Here is a 20,923-nt window from a genome sequence, read left to right on the forward strand (position 1 = left end):
TGTCACTCACCCCTGCTATATAGTAATATGGCTTCTGAAGCATTTTCTTTTAAGGTTTTTATCTGTGAATGGTTATATTAGAGGTTATTTCATAAATTTCTTTAGTTGAATTTTTGCCCATTCAAAGAAAGCTTAATGAAAGGCTGAATGACTTTAAAACAGTTATTCTTTATGAATAAGTTTTAGTCAATTTTCTGCCACATAAGGGGGTATAAATAACAACAAAAACAAACAACAACAACAGACAGTGTGTGATTGGTGGCTGCTTCTGTGGTTGTGTCCAGATCGTACGGCTTGATCGCACCATGGAGCAGATAGTGTTTCCTGTGCCCAACATCTGCGAGTTCCTCACCCAAGAGTCCAAGCTGCGTGTCTACTACACCACAGAGCGGGATGAACAAGGCAGTAAGATTAATGACTTCTTCCTGCGCTCTGAGGACCTCTTCAATGAAATGAATTGGCAGAAGAAGCTGCGAGGTACTCAAGAGGCTACTGGTAACACAAACAGCGTTCCCTGTGCGTCTTTTTCCTAAACTCTTTATCTCCTAATTCCTGGTTTATATGCTGTCCTTTTGCATCCCTCCAGGCCACTGAGAACCCTGCCCCTCCCACCCCCTGGTTTATATGCTGTCCTTTTGCATCCCTCCAGGCCACTGAGAACCCTGCCCCTCCCACCCCCTGGTTTATATGCTGTCCTTTTGAGAAGCCACTTTCACATGTACACTTCTTGAATATAAGGTCATTCAACATGTTGACAAAATTCCCCTATGTGTCATTTTGGCAATTTGTCAAATCAAGATCTAGTAAGACTTTCCAAACGCTTCCTCCACACCTCCAGTGTGAATCAAAAGCAACAAAGGCCACATCCGCCAAAGAAAAAATGTTTCTGTTGTCACAATGGAGACATCATCATTAAAAATGATAGGGCAGGAAATATAAAGCATTGTACATCTATTTCTGTGTTGTAAAACATGTTGGCAACACTGAAAGCACCACAGATAACCAGCTGTGATAAAGACCACACAGCGACAAGGGCAACAACAGCCGCACATGCTCTGCTCTCCAGGGTATTCCAGAAAGCAGGATTAGTGAAAACTCTGAGTAAGTTAACCCTGAGATGAAGGAAACTCTGGGTTTCCAGTTCCTGAAAGAGAGGTAACTCAAACTCTGTGTCAGTTACTGCGTTAAATGACTCTGTGAACCTAACCTGCTCACTGGCAGGCTCCCCTTAATAAACCCAGAGTTTCTCTCTGTCTCTTGCTCCTTACAGAACCTGACAGGCTGTTTCATTTCCTCATTGATTCAGTCCGTATCAATGTCACATCAAAGCACATTAATCAGGAGACGTTAACTATATGTCGGAGTCAAAATCCTGCTTGGATATTAGTCTGCTGCTCAGGACTATCTAATGTTACCATTTTTATACACTGTAGGTCCTTTTGTGCAGTGTTGTTTTGCACTTATATAAAAATATTACACTATATCAAATCTCAGCTTAAAATCAAACCTCTGCATATCGTTTTTTCTAATGCTGTGACTCTGCGCACAAGGCAGCTGTCAGTTTGTTCGAGCAGTTCCACTAAAATGTTTATTGCACATTATGCAAATCTGAGTTTAAAGTGTAAAAATCAGCAAGAGGTTTTAGACACTTGGGGAAGATTGGGAAAAAAAATCTTCAATGTCCACTCATGTAGAAATTTGTCTTCAGCTTCCCATAAGACTAAAGTTGAACATGTATTTCAGATGTAATGTTGGCCATGGTCTAAGTGATGAATTGGACATTGAAAGAACTGATGAAATGGACAACACTGAATGAAACTTTCACATGTTAACTTATTGACACAAGCTCTTTTGCTTTTCTAAAGATAAATGTGCACAGTCCACATGTACATGTATTAATATCTTAAGGCACACAGGATTTAAATGGAGGCTCTGCCTTTTATTCACTTGTTGCCATAGTGAATCGTTGTATCGCAGCTCCATTGATAATGGCTTTTTTCATTCACTGCACATGAGCTCAACTCAGTGTGAACATGCTCTGATCAGCTGTTCTGGAACCGCTAGGTTCAGAGTTTGTTAAACCTGCTTTCTGGAATAGACCCAGCGTACTCCAAACATGAAAAAAGAACTCATCCACATAGATGTTAGACCCTCAGGTCTAACCTGTAATTTTACATTTCAGCTGTACCATTCGCACAACTTTCAGGTTTTAGCTGCAAAATCAACAGCAGGTGAGCAGGACAGGATTTCAAGAGCCAAAACTTGACCTTGACATCTTGAACCATTCATCGTTTGGCATCATCACACTGGGTAAGACAGGCTTAGAAGGCTTAACTCTGAACCCTGGAGGGATGGAAGTGGAGAGAACATGTAAACCTTGATTAGTAACATCAATTTATTTAAATTACAATAAAGTTACAATAATCAAGGTCATTAATTAAGTTCGTAAGTTTATTAAAGGCTAATATTGAAGATTTTCTATGTATTGTAAATGGATGTTTTCCAGCAAGGAGAGAGTGATGTCAGCTCTGTGAGTGTGATGTAGTGGATGATTAACATGATGGGTGTGGTCAGTACGCAAATTGTTGCCCATTGCAAGCCCATTCACAAAAACATCTTCCTTTTTGAATGACCATGCGGTTCCTGTAGCCTGTTTATTTACTTTGTAAGGAGATTACTGAGTCAAGTTCCTACATTTAGTCTTTCTGGAATCAGACACCAGAGAGGTGAAGGCAAGAGAAAAAAAAATTCTGGCAGGATGTAGTAGTACAGAGTACTAACCTGCACACCATCCCTCCTTTTAGTCTCCTGCTACTGCGCATAGTTAATGTAGAGCTAAAACTTTGATCCATTGATGAACTGGTGGTGGTTCTATGGATAGAGCACAAAGCCTGTCCCTAGTCTTTGTGCTGGGACCGGGCCAACGGTTGTCACCTATGACATCACAAGCAAACATGTAGCCCTTTTTCCATAGTTGGCTTGACTCAGTTTGACTTGGAGTGTCATCCTAACGCATCAGGAACAAGCAAGGCCATTGTTTTGTCTGTGAACCTTAAGTATAAAAGCTCACAACGGTGTAGGCCACTTTGTAGGGTACAGCTTAGGCTCTATGTAAAGCTTACATAGAACTAGCACCCAGCCCAAGCCTATACCATCTTAATGGGATTAATTGGTCAGCATGTTTTATCTACCTGCCAGTCTGAGGTCATGCTTCCCTGACCTTAAATACCATAGTCGTGCAGGCCTGAACACTAGGTTAAGTTTCCCTTTCAGCAGGGCATTTTCTTGTTGACCCCTCGGTGACTCTGTCAGCAATGAAGTTACTTTTTTAGGAGCATGTTATGGCCTATCCCATGGCAAGGCCTCAGGGAAGATGGTTTGTCTAAAATGTGCTAGCACGTGACACCAACCACCTCTTTCCTATCTAAATGAATCAACACAGCTGGAGACCATATGGTTCCGCTGGTGCTAACCACTTGTCGTGAATATAGTGACTTCTGTTGCTGAAAGTCCCCGCCCGCGGTTCTCCTTTTCTAATGAACAGACAGGCTCAAAATAGCACTTGCATGATACTGATCTCCTGACGGAGGTCTGAGTAGGCTGTGTGTGTGAGTGTGGGTAGAAGTGTATGCATGCAAGTTCATGTGAAAATTATGTAGAGTGTGTGAAATGTGCATGACAACTGTTTCTTTTTTTTTTACTTAAGTAGATTAAAGTTTTGCTTAGTTTTGGTGCTGATAATGACTTTTAAACCACACAGACCTCTTCTGATTCTGTTTGTGTTTTTATCGCAAATGTGAAGTACTCCCTGATCAACTTCAGAGTGATTCAAATCATAATCGAGTTGGTAAAACTTGGCAAGAAGCTGCATTACTGTGGAGAAACATGTCAGACTTTTGCCACTACGATAATTAATTTCACACCAAGCTACAGTTAATTGGAAATGACTTAGTAGCAAAAAAAGATTGATGCATTTTGCTCTTCCATGGTGTGAAACACTGATCAGTCACTGTGTGCTTGTGTAAACTGAAGTGTTCAGTGTAATTATTAGATACATTGTGCTTGGTGTATTAATATCGAGATGTCTGCATCAGCTCGCTGCCGTGCAATAACCTGTGTGAATTTCAATAACTGTGTCCTGCAGCTCAGCCCATCCTGTACTGGTGCTCCAGGAACATGTCATTCTGGAGCAGCATCTCCTTCAACCTGGCTGTGCTCATGAACCTACTAGTGGCCTTCTTCTACCCTCTGGAGGGTGTCCGTGGAGGTCAGTCTGCTTACGTCTTTACCTCTCAAACATTTTCTGTACTTTAGCCCTTCAACAGTTGGAGAACAACGATTTGTTGTTAACTTGTGTTTGTGTATATGTGCACAGCGGTTAACACAATTAGTGTGACTATTACAGCTCAGGAAATGAGAGTGAGTGACACAAACATTAACTGTGCAGGCAAAGTCAGGGGTGGGGCAGGAGGCATATAGCACTTATTGTGTGTTACCAGAAACCTGTAAGCAAAAATTAACAAAGAAAAATACTGTGTCATGGCATGTTGAGCGCTTTATTTTACCCTTGCATGTTTATGTGCTCCAAGTTCAGCACCTTGCTGCCAGGTAAAAAACATCTGGTGGTTCAGCATGTATAAGAGGAGGCTGTCCTCAACTGCCCAAAGCCAGCTGTGAAATTAAAGGAATACTCCCCCCCCCAACGATCATTTGTATATCAGTTACTTACCCTGTATTATGTTGAATTTGTAAAGAAAACTTACTTTTTCTCACATGCCTCCTCAGTGAGCAAAGAATCCAAAAATGGAGAAAATTCTTAATGAGTTGAAGTAAAGGGGGTCAATGTTAACAATGGCAAGACCTTATTAAAACATCTGTTTACAAACTCTCACACAACTATGTGTAGTATAATCCAAGTCTCATTTATCCAGTCGTATGCTCAGTACTTCCCCAACACATGCATTTTTGCAAAAACCTTACTATAGAAAACATTTTCACATGAACAGTTTCAAGCACACAAGATTAGCGCACCTTGACAAGGACATGAATTTCATCTCTGCTCATGCATTCCATTTAAATCCTGCCTTCCAGTTCATTCATTTTCCAGGAAGTGACAGGTGTTGGTGAGTGACAGCAGAACTGTCATTTGACTCCACCTCTTTTACAAATCAAAGTCTGTTTAAAGGTGTTGGGGAGTACTACTGACTATATATGTAATTAATTGATTGGTTTTTTTGGGGGGGCAAAAAAACTGTCAAAATTACGGGTTATTTTATAACTTGGTCTTGGTCTTTTCCGACAACTTTGGCAAATGAGACTTGCGACACAAAAGGTTCCCTTCTCCAAGTACAACTCAAGTTTTTCATAGTCCTTCAGCTGAAAAAAAAAAAAATCACAAATAAATGTCATTTTAGTCTAGAGAAGTCTGCCTTCCTCTACAATTTTATTAAGTTAATAAAACAAATCCAGAGGTGTGGAGTAAAAAAGAAGTGAGCTTACCAGACTTCTTTAGCCTGGCTGCTCCGCATCTCTGCTGCAGGGAAGTGGCCTGGGGCTACCTTAGCTGCTACAAGCATAACGCACCCAGATCTCTGACCAAACTGTGGCTGGTAGGTGCCTGGTTTTGACGAAGAAGAATGATTTATGGAATAAGAAACATGATATCTGTGGTTGAGCTGCACTGATTTTTATCTCTTTTTTTCCCCCCGTCCATCTTGAGTCGATCAATTTTACAGGCATACAGTGCTGAGGGTATTTAAGGACTCTGCTCCGACAACAATTTAAGATCTGCCTTAAGCCAGCTTGAAAAAAAAAGAAACTGCAAATCCAAAATAGTCATGAACAAGTTTCTCAATCTGAGAGCTGACTACAAAATATGAAGTGCACTCAGAGGAACATTTGCTTTCCAACTGGACACTTTTGATGAATGCCTCCTGATGTAGCATTGCATCCTAGCGTTTGCAGTCCTACAGTACATGTATTTATAGCAGTTGGCATGTAATCAGATCACATACGTAAGATGCATTATTAGTGTTAGGTATGTAGGACTTTACAGAACACTATGTGCTCTCGTGCTTGTGGTTTGGGTGTAGCCTCACACCTTCCTAACCAAAGTGAGTTTCACCACAAGTGGAGGTGTGATGAGAATGTAATCCTAGCAGAAGCTTTGGATGAATTTTGGTGATCTGCAGTGCCCTCACAAAAGACCAAGATGGATTTGTTACTAATTAGATCCTGACCTGTTCATTGATACTGTACTCTTTCTGAGCTTGACACTCACACATGACTTAACATGCTATCGGATTTCTGGTCTCATTCTCACACTAGTCTTGTTTTGAGTCGTATTTTTCTCCATATGTGTCACTTCTGGTAATTAGGTGTACATCTGTGAGTGTTTGTGTGTACAGACTTACGTAAAAGCTGTGGTCTCCCCATAAGGCCAGAAACTCGAGCAGGAAACATAACACTGCCACTGACTGGGGAATATACCACTGAAAGTGACACCTATCTGATAAGAGTCAGATTTACAGCAAAAAAGTCAGACGTCAGACCTCTTACTTAACTCTCATGTATTCCACGACATTGCATACTTTAACTGATCTGTGAACCTGTGTCAGAGTTGCCATAGATTGTGTCAGTGTTTCAAGCATAAATGGACACTTGACACCAGAACTGAAATGACACAGTTTTTCTCTTACCTGATGGTTTTGTTGTGAGTTGCCAACTGTCTGCCTTCTCTCCAATATAACGGAACTAGATGGCACTTGGCTTGTGTTGCTTGAAGCGCCAAAGATATACATTTGAAAAACTGAACAGCAAATTCTCTTTGCAGAAATCATGACCTGGTTACTCAAGATAATCCACAGACCTTGCTGTGAGCAGTTTCATGCAGGAGCTATTTTCTTTCTACTGAACCACACCTGTCAACCGTATTATCACGCAGAAGGAAGTGTACACCCTCTCTGCTGAGCTGTTTCGTTAGCTTGCTCAGAGGTACTAGGTGAACTAGCAGTAGATGCGCTGTTCCTTCTGCACAGTGATACAGTTGCTTTTAAGTTAAGTCCCAAATGTGTGCTTTTTGGCACTTTGAGCACCATGAGCTACGTGCCATCTAGTTCCATTATATTTGAAAGAAGGCAGACATCTCCAACACTTGGCATCTCACACCAAAACAATCAGCATTGATGTATAGCGTTTCAAGTTTTTTTGCTTGATGCGTTTCTAGGTCAGGGTCATGATACAAGCATTTCAAAGTGGCCACCACTGGAAGACTAGACCAGACTTTTAATAAATACACCCCATTATATCCTTAAAGTTTGACATATGTGTGAGAAAAATTACGAGAACCAAACCACTCAACAAACATTTACTACACTACTACAGCTACTTTTTAATAACATAACAAAGTTATATTTAAGTGCAGCTGTAGTTTAACTGCTTCTTTCAAGTATTTCAGTATCCCATCTTTCTGTCACTGTCATAGTTGCTGTCTTTGTAAGAATCAAAAGCTGACAGGAAGTAAACATTGACCCAAAATTTGTCCTAATCTATAATAATTTCTTCAGTTGGTTAGAGTATTACCTGTCAAATTTGGGTTTTTTCATACACTTAAAAAAAGAAGCAAAAATGAAACATTTTTAATCATTTTCCAACCCTAAAGCATTTTAGATGTCATGGTGACCTCAAATATAGTTAAATGAATACTGATAAAAAAAACAACATAGAGCTCAACAGCTTTTTGTATGCATTGTCATCTGATAAAATCATTACGCACAGAAACCTTGCACACGAAGTCTGACGTGTTGTATTCATTGCGAAAATTCGCAATATGAGACAAAATGGAAAGACAGATCTGCTCCCTTGTTTCTCTTCACTGGAGTTCCTCCTCTCCAGGCAGTTGCTGTGCTACTCGTGCCTTGCATTTGGCACCGGGGTTATCTGATTTATGAAATAATACTGTGCAGCTATTAAATTCCACTCTGCTGTAAGCATCATCATTGCTGTTGTGCATTTCTGGAAAGGCTAATGTTACCCTCTCTTTTTGTTGTGGAAAATTTCAAGAAGGGCCTAGTTTCTTTTCACTTATTTTTCATGCTCGTCTGCTGTCCACCTGTGCCCTGTTCCTCTCTTGTTGTGGATGTAACATTATGTGTCTCACAGCCATGTTTTCTTCACTGCTTCTCAGTCAAACAACTCTTTCTAGTCTTTTGATGGACGGGAAAAAAGGAGAAAGTCAGACCTGTTTCGAATTCTTTAATGACAGACAAAGGTTTTAGAGTCAGCATGTAAATGTGAATGACAAAACATGAGGTGGTATTTATTTAACGTGCAAGAATTTCAGACAAAATAAAAAACATACTTGGTGTGCAAAGGCCTTAAGTGTGGATAGTAGAAAATTAACAAAATTCTTTGTTTAAAATAAGATATTATACCAGAAATGACAAAACAACAACCAGTAATTCAGTTCCTTTTGTGGGATCTACATATTTGACCCTGTTGCCCCAACCATATTAACCCCTGATCAGTCAGGCTCTGTCATGTGGCCTAAATGTCCAGATTTAGGTTGGGAAAGTCTGGTCTGGTGTTGGGTCACAAGGTGTGACAGATTACTCAAGAGATAAAGTTTTCATTTAAAAGCATCTATCTAAGTGATACCAGTTCCTGCATGGCAGGAGGTTTTTCACAAACCAAAGGAATGACTGACAGACTGGAGCATGTTTTTCATGCAGTTTCAGTTTTCTGTTTGTTTTGCCGTCTCTTATTCCTTTCCTTTTTTTCTCAGTTCTCCTTGAGGGCAGTATTTGTGGGGATGTGAAAAGCCGCAGCCGTTAAGGCCTGCATTGTTTCAGTGCAGAGTAGCAGAGAGAAGACACACATTGTGATTCGCATAAACTTTCAATTGTTCTGTCTGGGGTCAAACGGCGAGGTCGCTTTTGTTTGAACTTCCTCACAGCGGTATAGAAGAGACAAAAAAAGAGGTTGTTAGCTTAGCTCCAGAAACTTCATGTGGTTTTCAGTGTCAAAGGTCTTCTGGGAGCTCAACAGTTCGCTCCAGGACATACCAATGTCTGCTACAAACTGAGGGTGTTTATTATGTGAAAAGAAGAAAAAGCCAGTGAAGTTGATCGTTAAGTTAATATTTGATATCTACACAGATGCATACACACATACTCATACTGTGTTCTGGATTCATATTAGCTCAGAAGTGGCCTGTTAATATTCAAGCCAAGCTTGTAAACCTTAAATGAACCAAACTACTCCAGCGAACTTCATTTGGACAAGTTTGACACTGAGACACTTGTATTGCATTAAAGGTATGCTTAATTTGCAGATTGTATGAAGAACTTAAACACCAAAATCCTCTTGAACATTATTGTATCAGCTGCACACCTCACTCAGATGTCTGTCAGAGGATGTTTTCTCTATGTGGTTGGTTTGAAGAGAAACTGTGGTTGGGACATTTTCCTAGTAGTGGCCAGATAGGCTGAAGTGCAGAGGATAATGTTGTGGTTCAAGTCAGGTGCTTGTTCGACAAGTAGCAGTCAGAGTGCCAGAGCCTCCACCCTGTCACAGACGCTGCTTGAGTGTGACCGTGCATGTTGACACAGTGGCTATAGCTCAGACACTTGCCACCAATAAGACAAACTCGTATATGTAAAGTAAAATCGCAGTTTTCATCATGTGGTAAACATCAGGCTGTTTGAAGAATTTACTTTGGTGTGGGCTCAATACCACACACCCCTTGCCCCTGCCAGTAAGCCCTTACCCCTCTGTTTTGTGCATTCATGCCTGGGGGCAGGATGTCCCGATCCTTGTTGGGATAGAGGGGGGAGCCAAAGTGTTCGAGCTACATGGTCCCTCAGAGGTTTTTCGAAGGCACACTCTAAACTGAGTGTAATGAATCTTAATCAGAAATACTTAATTGATGCCCAAGGGGAAATTGTGATACATTACATTCGCTCCGATGTGAAGAATAGAGAATTATAGTAATTAAGAATAAGAGTGTGAAAAATAAGTATGAAAATATAAAGTAATCAAATAAAATAGATATGTGCATTACGCTACAATGTTAACACTACTTACTTAAGATATTAAGAATAACATTTATATTTGTAAGTGTGTAAAAATATACAAATAATTGCACATTACACTGCATAAACTAGTACATTCATGCATCGTTATGTGAATTGTATGTTGAATAAATATACACATTAAAGAGGTGAGAAATCATCAGTAAGATGGCTGCACAAGCAACAAAAGAAACGTGCAATCTTCTTTTGTTCAGATGTAAAAATTACAATAGTCATTGTATTATCTTAGTTTCATGTTGTTTCATTGTATAATGTACTTTTCTTTATCACAAGCATTACAAAACAATCACTAGTTGTGTGCTGATGCCTCAGTAGCTAACTAACTAGCTAGCTAACATTTTATTGTTATGATGATGATGTGCCTGACACTCCAACGTTTTGATATATTTCCATGTCACATTCTGCACCTTTGATGGCATACTATGACACCCGAAATGTATGTAAAGCCCATTATCGCTCCTTTAATATCAATGCAAACTGGAAGGGTTGGAACACAGCTGCTAACGTTAGCCTACAGAGCACTGCTAGTGGCTGGTAACGAAGCAGTGTTCTTTTTTATCTGAAGACTTGTTTGAACGATTGATAGTGGGAAACTTAAGCTGTGAACAAATCACTAGCATTCATTATTTTCTTTTTCGTTCAGATAAATGGTAAATGTCATTATGATAATACCATTATTGCCATAGTCAAGTCTGCTTATTTAAACGCTACTGATGACTAGCAATTACCTGTCAGGGTCTTGATGGGTTGTACCATTTCATAAGTGAAGCTTTCAACTACTGCTTCTCATAACTCTGTGTCAGAGGGGAATAGGGACACTTAGAATCAAGGGATAGGGGTGAAAATAAGACAAGGGATTGGAACAAATTGTAAGGAGTTTACTGTAAAGGTCAGTCTGTTTATCATCTTCTAGTTGCACAGAAAGCAAGTAAGAGAGATGAATGGTCTTAGACTGTAGATGTGTGATGTCCAAGCTGCTGTGTCTGGGTTGGCTGCCAAGTCCAAGCACCCAGGCGGCATGTTGCGATGCAGTGCCCAGGACCATCCCCAATGAATTTAGCTGGAGCCAAGTGTATTTTTAGCCAACCGGGGGTTATGTAACAAGTACCTGTCATGTGATCTGTACACAGAGAGGCGAGAAGGAGGAGGCCTCAGCAGGGAGCGGACGGAGGGAGATGTTCAGCATGGTGTTCTAGGTGCCTCAGTGAAAAAGAGAACCTGACTGACCTTTTCAACTTGATAAATGCATTTGTATGTGAACAGAGGAATAAGATTCAGACCGAGCTGTGTCTGGTGAGCTTGTGATAATGCTTTGCCAATCTGCAATAATGGATGTGGAACCTGTAACTGTAATTATAAGCAAAGAGCACTGCTCATAATATAAATCCCCAAACTATTGTGGTTATGAATGAAAACACTGGGATATCTTTGTCACAAATGGTAGACACATTAGCTGCAGTTGCACATTTTGCTTCTTCTTCACGAGGGCATGTAATGACACAAATGTGTTGTTCAGAGTTGTGTTTTTGTAGTTGCAGTGACCTTAAAGGTAGAGAGAAGCATGAGAACTAAAAGTAGATCTTGACCTTTCTCTAAAAAACATTCTCGTCATGGAAATAAAATATGTAAAGTCAATATGAAAGAAGGCCTTTCTGAAACGAGCGGGCCTGCTCAGCATACCTTTACTGCAACTGAAAAACTGTGCATATGTGTTGATGTCACAAATCTCTCTAAGTGTGCAGAGGAGATAGACAAAATCACAGTGTTTGTTTACAGTAACTTCTGTGTAGAAAACACCTGCGTCAAGTCCATAAAATGAAACAGCGCTGACAAAACACTGTCTCAGCTGGTTGGTTTTTAGCTACATATAAAAAGGCTGACCTAAAACATGAGTTTCAGTTTCATTACCTGGAAGGTAATGTTGTTAGCATGGTGTCATGGAGATTCAGTCTATTGGAATGAGGCTGTTGAGATTTATTGCTACATTGTCTGATCAAAAGCACCTTTAGTAGTTTTTTGTAAGATTCTTTTCTCAAATGCTCTCAGCCATTTTTAAGTGTCTTGTACAGTTGCAGAGGAGTGGCTTGTCTTACCCTGAATAGCTTCATTAGCCTCTCATCATCCTCAGGTACCCTGGAGCCCCATCTTTCTGCCCTGCTGTGGATGGCCATGCTGGTTTCTCTGGCTATTGTCATCGTCTTGCCTCAGCCTCACGGTATCCGGGCACTCATTGCTTCCACTATCCTGCGCCTGATCTTCTCTGTTGGCCTGGAGCCCACATTGCTCTTGCTGGGGGGTTTCAATGTAAGTGTGTGTCAGTGGGCATTTGTACAGAAATCACGTGCAGTATCACGTTTAGATATGCTTTATTGCCCAGAGGATTGTTGACCGGAATTGGCCTTGGCAAATGGTACAGTCACATGCCAACATTAACTAAACATTAAACTTACTGATACAGGAGTTGTAGGAACAGAGACTGCCAGTAGTGTTGCACGGCATCAAGCATTCAACCAGGTGTCACATTCAAGTGAACATGGAGACAGACTGGTTTAACAGTTGAGGCTGCATTGCAGCTGCTAATAGAAATGTCACTCATGGCTGTTGATGCAAGAGCCTGGGAGGTTCTACACCAACCACATCCACTTTATTTTTAGTAATCCCAACAATAACACAAATCCTACCCAAAGGTACTAATACTGCTGTGTAAACCTTCCCTTCTTAGTTTGAGTACTCATGCACTTATATGACATCCCTGCTGTCTCTCCTTGTTGTCTCTGTGGTGTCCATTATTCTCCAGTTATGTAATAAGGTGATCTTCCTGACGAGCTTCGTTGGAAACCGTGGAACCTTCACGCGTGGCTACATAGCCATGATCATGGATGTGGAGTTCCTGTACCACCTGCTCTACCTGATTATCTGCAGCCTGGGGGTCTTCGTTCATGTCTTCTTTTACAGCCTGCTAGTACGTGAGCACACACAACATATGACCTTAACCATATATACACAGGTACCCACACAGACATAGAACACCTTATCCCAAGGGTGGGGATATATTGATGTAGAACCAAGATGCATCACTTGCACTCCCATGGCCATCCATACCTCTCTCTCCTGGACGATAGTGTGGGAGCAGGCGAGGCAGGTGTTTTTGTATCAGCAGGGCTCCAGACTGCAACCATTTAGTCGCATTTTGTGACTTGCAAATATTAATACAGGGCTTGAAGTTCTCCGGCACGGTGCCGGATTTCCGGCGCAGGAATATTCTGGTGCAGGAATATTTTTTCTCGTGAATATTTTATTATCTTGCCGTAGCAAAAGTCATTTAACCAGTCGTTTTAAAGCAAAGCAAAGTGATAGTTCCAACTACCAATGGTGTATCACATTACTCAAGGTAAACAAGGAGTTCTAGCCAATCAGAGGCAGAGTAGGGCGGGCCTTAAGTTTTCAGTCTCTCATTCAGTCATGCCACACCGTCGCGGAACCAAAGCGCAGCACCCAGCAGCGGAGGCAGTTTTCAATCGGCGCCCATGTTAACCTATCTGACTGAGTGTCCACATGGGCCGCTGAGCAGAGCGGAGTGCCCGCGGAAGCTCGCACACTGTAGCTCTTCAGTTCGGCATCTGGTCTATTTTTCACACGAGCCGCGAGCGCTTCTGTCAAGCTGGATAGAGCGGATCGTACCAAACAGGAAGACGAACACAGAAAAGACGAGAGAATCCGGGCAATTTTCAAAATAAAATAAATTTAAAAAATAAAAGCCTGTTTAATTAAGAAATAGAGTGAGAGATATGAAGCTACAGATGAGTTGTCACTTGCTAATTAGCTCAGTCAGATAGAAGATGGTCCTTGATGTCAAAGGTTGTGAGTTCAAGCCTCAACTGATGTAAAATGTACATTTTAATGCAGACGTTCTTGCTGTCTTCCTATTCTGCCTCTTGTTGCTCAGAATTGCCTAAAATTGCCCGGCCCCAAGCATTTTGTATTAGCTGATGACCAAATTTTCCTTTTTTGATGAAGTGTTCATATTTCATCATTAAAAACCTTGAAATTGTTATTCTGGGTTCTTGAAGTGATACTTCATTGATACTCTCAAAGTGCACCAGATTCACTTAGACGTCAAATGTTCGAAAACACTATTTCGAGGCCATATCGTCCAGTCCTACCTTATCCTAGGTAGTGGCATGCTAACAACAATGTCCAACTTGGTGTATGGTGTATAAGTTTCATTTTGAATTTGCTTTGTAACATAGAGAAACATGGGATAAAAATGGGATTTAGATTCCATTTGTTGTTGGCAGTGACATTTAACAAAGGCAGTGTCCTTTGTCCACTATGGCCTTTATTGGCCCACATGCTCACATTTATACACAGAGTTCTCTCTTTTTTTGCACATATTACACATACACTTAAAGTACACACATCTCTCTATTCGCCCTCTTCCCAGCTCTTTGATCTGGTTTACCGAGAGGAGACCTTGCTGAACGTAATAAAGAGTGTGACCCGCAACGGCCGCTCCATTGTTCTGACAGCCGTGCTGGCTCTTATCCTCGTCTACCTCTTCTCCATTGTGGGCTACATCTTCTTCAAAGACGATTTCATTTTGGCTGTCGACAGGATACCCAACAAAACACTAGGTACGTTGAAGTACAGGTTGTTGTTTTTTTCGCTCCTCTACTGGGAAGAACATAAATAACTTGCCCCTCCTGACCCAGACAGTCAAGAGACTGAAACATGAAATGTTTTTCTGCAGCACAAACACACACGGTGGTTGTTTGTGAAAATATATGCTGTCAAAGTGAAGCTATGGAATACAAAAAGTGTCCAGTTTAATATTCATGCATTTACTTTCATGACCATACATCGCCCACAATGTGTCCATATGTACGTCATAAATATTTACTCTGAAAAAACTTAATTGGACAAATCTTAAAATTGTGCAGTTGCATAATGTCTTGCTTTCCCAATGGAACAGAGCATGGAGCCAGTATGGTTGGAGAGTTCTTCTCTGGTGGAGTGTGCCAGAAGGAAAATGGGGAGAACTGTTCAACAGAGGCTGTGATGGATGGTAGGTTGACAAAAGTGAAACTTTGCGCGTGTGTTGGTTGCGTGACTGGGCTTTAGGGTCAAAGGGGTCTTTTAAGTTTGAATCCACGTGTTTGTGCATACATGTTTCTCGAGATTCCCAAGTGTGTAAGTAAGCTTGTATGTATGTGTGAGTATGTGAATGTCTTTATGTCCCCGCAGACGACTCAGCCAGAGGAGATTCGTCCCACTGAGCTGCAAGTCTGAGTGGTGGGCTGGTCATGGGATTAAACCCAGTGGACCAACTGGGGTCTTTCAAGGAGTTGGGTGAAAAACTTTAGAGTCATTGTTCATCTCAGGAGACAGAGCCTAAGACCTGTTGCAGGGGCCCAGGGTTGAAAGGTCACGGATTAATTACCTTCGGGTACAAGCAGGTCAATGAGTCCACTCAGTGATGTTGCAAGCAACGAGTTCATGCAAACCTACTGACCTTGATGGGAAAAGCCCCCAGTCAGAGACGAACACATGCACCACCTTAAAATCGATCAGCCAACCATGTCGAATCCTCTCACTGGTGTGACCTCGTTTAGGCTTCTCTATCCATCACCACCAGCCTATCTAATTATGGTGGTCCCGTGACTTGTTTTTGTGTGGATAGTTGAGAAAATTCCCAGACATGTTATGTACTCACCAACCCCCCTGAATTTGGCTGATGATTAAGTATGTAACAGAGTATGAAATGAAGGTTCAAATGCCATGTATGGCATGCTTTAACAAAATCAGTCAGATATAGCAATGGCTCATTTCAAGATAAATGTGGATTTGTGTCAACATCTTGATTTTTGGTCATTTTGGGGCTTTGTTTGATTTTTAATAAAGAAAGTCTCAGCTTTCAGATTATGAATCTCTTATCGCCAAATTCAGACAATAAATACAGCTTGGAAAGACATGTTGACAAGCTAGCAGCGAAGACTTGTTAACCGCACCCTTGCCCTACTCAGCACCACTCTCCCTCCCTTCCTCTATGTCTTCCTGAAATTATGATTGAGAGGCTTAATGTTAATAGTATAGTAAAAAATAAGGCAGGGTCCAGGACTGTGGTTGTTCCTCTGATTTCAAATAAACATAGTCAATAAACATAGTCTCTTGAAACCAGGTGGGTTTTAGACAACTTCTGGTAATGTCACTTTGATTAATGTCAAGTTATTATGACAAAGCCATCTTCTGGTAATGTCATCCTGGTTAATGTTAGGTTGTCATTATAAGGACATCCCAAACAAATTTAATGTCAACTTGCTATGACAAAGACATCTTCTGGTTAATATCACTTTGATTAATGTCAAGTTGTCATAATCAAGACAACCCAAACAGTGTCAACTTGTCATTACAAAAACCAAATGACACTTAATGACAGCAGTCATAAATGTTTATAATATGTACATAATGTTCATGACAGGTTCATGACCGTGTCATGTCATAGATATGACAGTGTCATGTCAATCTTATGTAGATACCTTCAAGTAAAGTGTTACCGTTTATTCACATTTACCGGCATTGTAAATCCCTACCTCTGAAGCTGTCATAAAGTGTGAGTATGTGTCCAGTCCTCAACATGGTTGGGCCAGTGTGAAAATTTTCACACTGGCTTGAAATTAAGCCAAACACCGGACCGGACTCTGCTGCTTGAATTATCAGCCTTTCTGAGTGTAAAATAATGATATTTACTGGAAAAGACATACATTATAGCCAACAGTAAGTAGCCTAGCTTGTTATTAGCATTTGTCATATACTAGAAACTTTCAGCTCCCTGGTGATCTACCTCCAAGCAGCTGCCACTTAATTTAGGTTTTTGTAGTGAAATAAAGAGGTATTGTTTAAATAGTTCCTCATTTCAACTTCAAATGAATCACAAACCGTTCCTTGTCCATTGCGGCACTTTTCAAAGCAAGCAACAGGAATGAATAGAAATACAGCGTCCCGACAAAAGCTCAGCTCAAAACGTTGCCTGCAGCCAGTTCGGACATCTTTCATCAGCTTCACATTCAAACCATTGTCATATTGGCACAGTTACAGTTTTCTTGAGAGACTAACTCTGCCATGTCTCCTCTCGTCACCCCAGAAAACACATGAACTTTGTTGTAAACAAACAGCAAGCACTGTTTATGGTGCAGTAAATTGCACAAAGCCTGTCAGACACTAATGGCTCCATTAGGCATTCATAAACATAATATTATAATCAGGTTGTCATATTGCCTAATAATCAATGCAATATGAGTTGGATTTAGTGCTGTGACACTGTCGACCCAACCATAATCCTCTATTATTTATATTACTTCAGTCCATAAGGGTTCACTGATCAAAAGAATCAAAAGGGTATCCATAAAATAAAATTAAAGTCCATTGCTAACTATGCTAAATTCATCTTCCTGCCCCATGTTGTTAGTTATGATTGTTTTCATTACCTCGCTGGCTACAAAATAAAAGTGTCCCCAAGCTTTTCTGTATATTTTTAACTCCGGGACAGAAAAGTCACATTCAGTGTTTGTTATATAATAGATCTAAAGTCTTCTATTTTTACTGTAGCTGTAATCTGAGTGGCCTGTCCTCTTTATGGATTTAGGTTTAAAGGCATCATTGACTGGTAGCACCAATGCAGCTGATAGCACAGACAACACCTTTGTCTTTCGCCTGTACAAGAAATCACTATCTGACAGTATTTGTGTGTCTCCATAGCTTCCATTGCCATCCAGCCGTCAGCAGTGGTGATCGAGGACAAGGAGAGAACATGTGACTCCCTGCTCATGTGCATTGTCACAGTATTGAGTCATGGCCTGAGGAGTGGAGGAGGTGTTGGGGACGTCCTTAGGAAGCCATCCAAAGAGGTACTAAGCACAGGAACATAACAGCAAGTCGAGTTTGGATGAAGAGATTTAAAAAAGTATTAAACTTCCAAAATGATACTTTTTTTCCCCTTTAGGTCTTACAATTATTGTCTACAAGCTATTGTATGATAGTTCACTTGGACATCTTACCACACACACACAGATGACATTTGGGTTTAGTTAAAGAGGATGAAGTAAATCGATATAAGATGTTAAAAAGTAAACTTTTTGATAAAGACTTGATTTTATTTTATTAACCCTAACTTCAAAAAGACTAGATCTGCTGGTAGGTCAGACAGGTTGTGTAGGGGACTTTCATAACTTCAAATATGCCAGAAAAAGCATTAATGGTACTTATCCAGGATGAAGACAAGCTTGTACACTACCACCTCAACATGTGTTAAATCTGCAGCTTGACCCATAGAATGAGGGCATGACTCATACAGTACATGCTTATGTAAACCTCAGTTAGCTTAACGCTCATATGAATTCTCTGTTGCGATTTCAGTTGTGCCAGGTTGTGTTTCACACCCAAGGATCACTCCTGTACAGAGTACCCTGTATAAAAAGAGGGCATCATGAGTCACTCCAATCTGTTATCCCAGTGACAGCAGTGAAATTTGATATAAATGGACTCAATGCTTCCATAAACATAGCTTCCCCCCTCCAGTTTTAAATAAAACTTGACACCTGATATATTTTAGCAATTAAACTTGACAGCTCACAGCTCAGTTGTTAGATTTACCATGTTTTATAAGATTCTGTTCTCACTTTAAAAAAAAATACTCAACAGATCAGTGTCAATATGCCTGAAGGATGGGGCTGTAAGCTAAATTCTTGATATTCATATTACTAATAATTATTACATGGTTTTGTTGAATACTCTATTCTGACAGCCTTCAAAGGTCCTCATATTTCTGAAGAGCAGACTGTTGCTATAAACAACAGATTGTTGCTTTGGACGCAATTCCGATTATAGACGCTAAGCATAAGCAAATAAATAATTTTTTTAATGAATGAATAAATAACTTTTTATTAAATTCTGTTACATGCATCTGGAGAAACAAAGATTATTTTGCAGAAACTGTCTCACTCAATAACAGAAAAAGGAATAGGCTGAAGCCCCAGGCTTATTTTTGACTATCCTATACCAACCAATGAATGACTCAGAATATCAACAATATTTAAGAAAGTAGATAGATAAACACATTACATTACTCTAAATTATAATCCTCAGTTATTTTACATTTTGTTCATTTTACAATATAATCCACAAGCATTTTACATTTAAGTTTTTAAAAAAAAACAAAACAAAAAACTCAACAAAGAGAAACACAAATTCAACTCTGCACTAAGTCCATATTAAAGTTTGACTCCCAAAACGGAAACACATCTTTATTTTACATTGGTTCTCACTTTACATGTTTCATAAATAAACAACCATCTTAGATTATAATTTACTTCTCTTAATTAAAAACATTTTTGAATGTAGATAGGACAGCTTTTGTTCACAACTCGTCAAAATTATTACCAAAGTTTTTAAATACACGGTGTCTAGAAGTTTCAAGTTGTAGGATGCTATAAACAGCTCATTAGTAGATTCACGATAACCAGCTTTATGTATTATTCTGAGAGCTCATTTCGTTAGGTTAATCATAGGGTCTATATTTGTTTTATATGCATTCCCAAAATTTCAACACATTAGGACATATAAACAACTCCCTTGTTTTATAAAGAACAGCAATAGATTCAGATCATTTCAGTTTAATATGTTCTATGTGTGGCCTCCAATATAGTTTATGATCTATAATCACCCCCCAAAAATTAGTTTCATATACTCTTTAAATTTCAGTACCATTAAATTCAGTTTTATTTCACAATCAATCAATCTTTTGTATGAAATTCTTGATTTCTGTCGTAAGTTGCTACGTAATGAGTTGCATCATGTGCAGGGAGCAGGTCACTGTTGTGAAATGAGCCCCTTTAGGATGATTCAAGACCGCTCTGTTTTGCTTCAGGGTCACGCATCACCCTGTCAGATTTCATTTTGCAATAATGACCCACTTGCTCTACATTATCCCTTACATAAATATGATGAATATGACTATATTTATTTAGTGAATATTTCTCTGCTCACCTAAAATGACATCAACATCTGTCATTTTCTATAATGCCAGTTAGTGAGATAACATTTTTATTTCCTGATATTGGTCAACATGCAGTCTTGTTGGTGTATCTGTAAATGAGTTAAATCCATTTTGCTCATAGTCTTTGAGTGGGTGTTGTAGTGTATGGTATAAGGGTTTTGACTGTTGGAAAATGCAAACTAGCAACCCTATTTTTGAATTTCTAAACGGCACATATTCATGCTGTGACAGAGACATTCCCCGCATGACACACTTACACCTTTTCTCCTGTTTGACTCCAACAGGAGCCCCTCTTCGCAGCCAGGGTGATCTACGACCTGCTCTTCTTCTTCATGGTCATCATTATTGTCCTCAACCTCATCTTTGGTGTCATCATCGATACATTTGCCGACCTGAGGAGTGAGAAGCAGAAAAAAGAGGAAATCCTGAAGACAACATGTTTTATTTGTGGTGAGGAAATAAATAGAGATACATCTTTGATGTTCTGCATTGTAATATTGTAAAATCAGTTCAAAACACTTTTTATAAGACTGTTTCATTACTGTCTCAGTCACTTCTTTTTAACCATTAGAGGCATTCTGCCTGCTCAGCAGGTTTGTCAACATTAGGAGAATGTGACTCAAGACCTTTGACACATCTTTTTCCCATCATCACTGCACAGTAGTCGTACTCCCTTCTTAGAATCTAATAAGGCGGAAATGCCCTGCAGTTCCATTCGAGTTGAAGCTGCAGTTGATACTTGACACACTGCTGTGGAGCATTAGTCGTGCTGTATAGTTAG

The 20,923-nt window shown here is 40.0% G+C and overlaps 1 protein-coding gene across 6 annotated transcripts in view; it reads left to right on the forward strand.

The window, feature by feature from the left end:
• itpr1b (inositol 1,4,5-trisphosphate receptor, type 1b) overlaps positions 1-20,923 on the forward strand; it is a 130,051-nt gene that overhangs the window by 98,086 nt on the left and 11,042 nt on the right. For 3 of the 6 annotated variants that reach the window (XM_049581621.1, XM_049581631.1, XM_049581640.1), the window contains 8 exons: positions 285-516; positions 4,145-4,267; positions 12,220-12,395; positions 12,889-13,053; positions 14,536-14,725; positions 15,064-15,156; positions 17,847-17,995; positions 20,427-20,592. In XM_049581621.1, the coding sequence (XP_049437578.1) occupies positions 285-516; positions 4,145-4,267; positions 12,220-12,395; positions 12,889-13,053; positions 14,536-14,725; positions 15,064-15,156; positions 17,847-17,995; positions 20,427-20,592 (1,294 nt within the window). The remainder of the gene's footprint in view (positions 1-284; positions 517-4,144; positions 4,268-12,219; positions 12,396-12,888; positions 13,054-14,535; positions 14,726-15,063; positions 15,157-17,846; positions 17,996-20,426; positions 20,593-20,923) is intronic. The other 3 variants (XM_049581651.1, XM_049581661.1, XM_049581668.1) reach the window with 1 other exon arrangement.

This window comes from Epinephelus fuscoguttatus, linkage group LG1, assembly GCF_011397635.1.
Source record: "Epinephelus fuscoguttatus linkage group LG1, E.fuscoguttatus.final_Chr_v1".
In the NCBI taxonomy this organism is placed as follows: Eukaryota; Metazoa; Chordata; class Actinopteri; order Perciformes; family Serranidae; genus Epinephelus; species Epinephelus fuscoguttatus.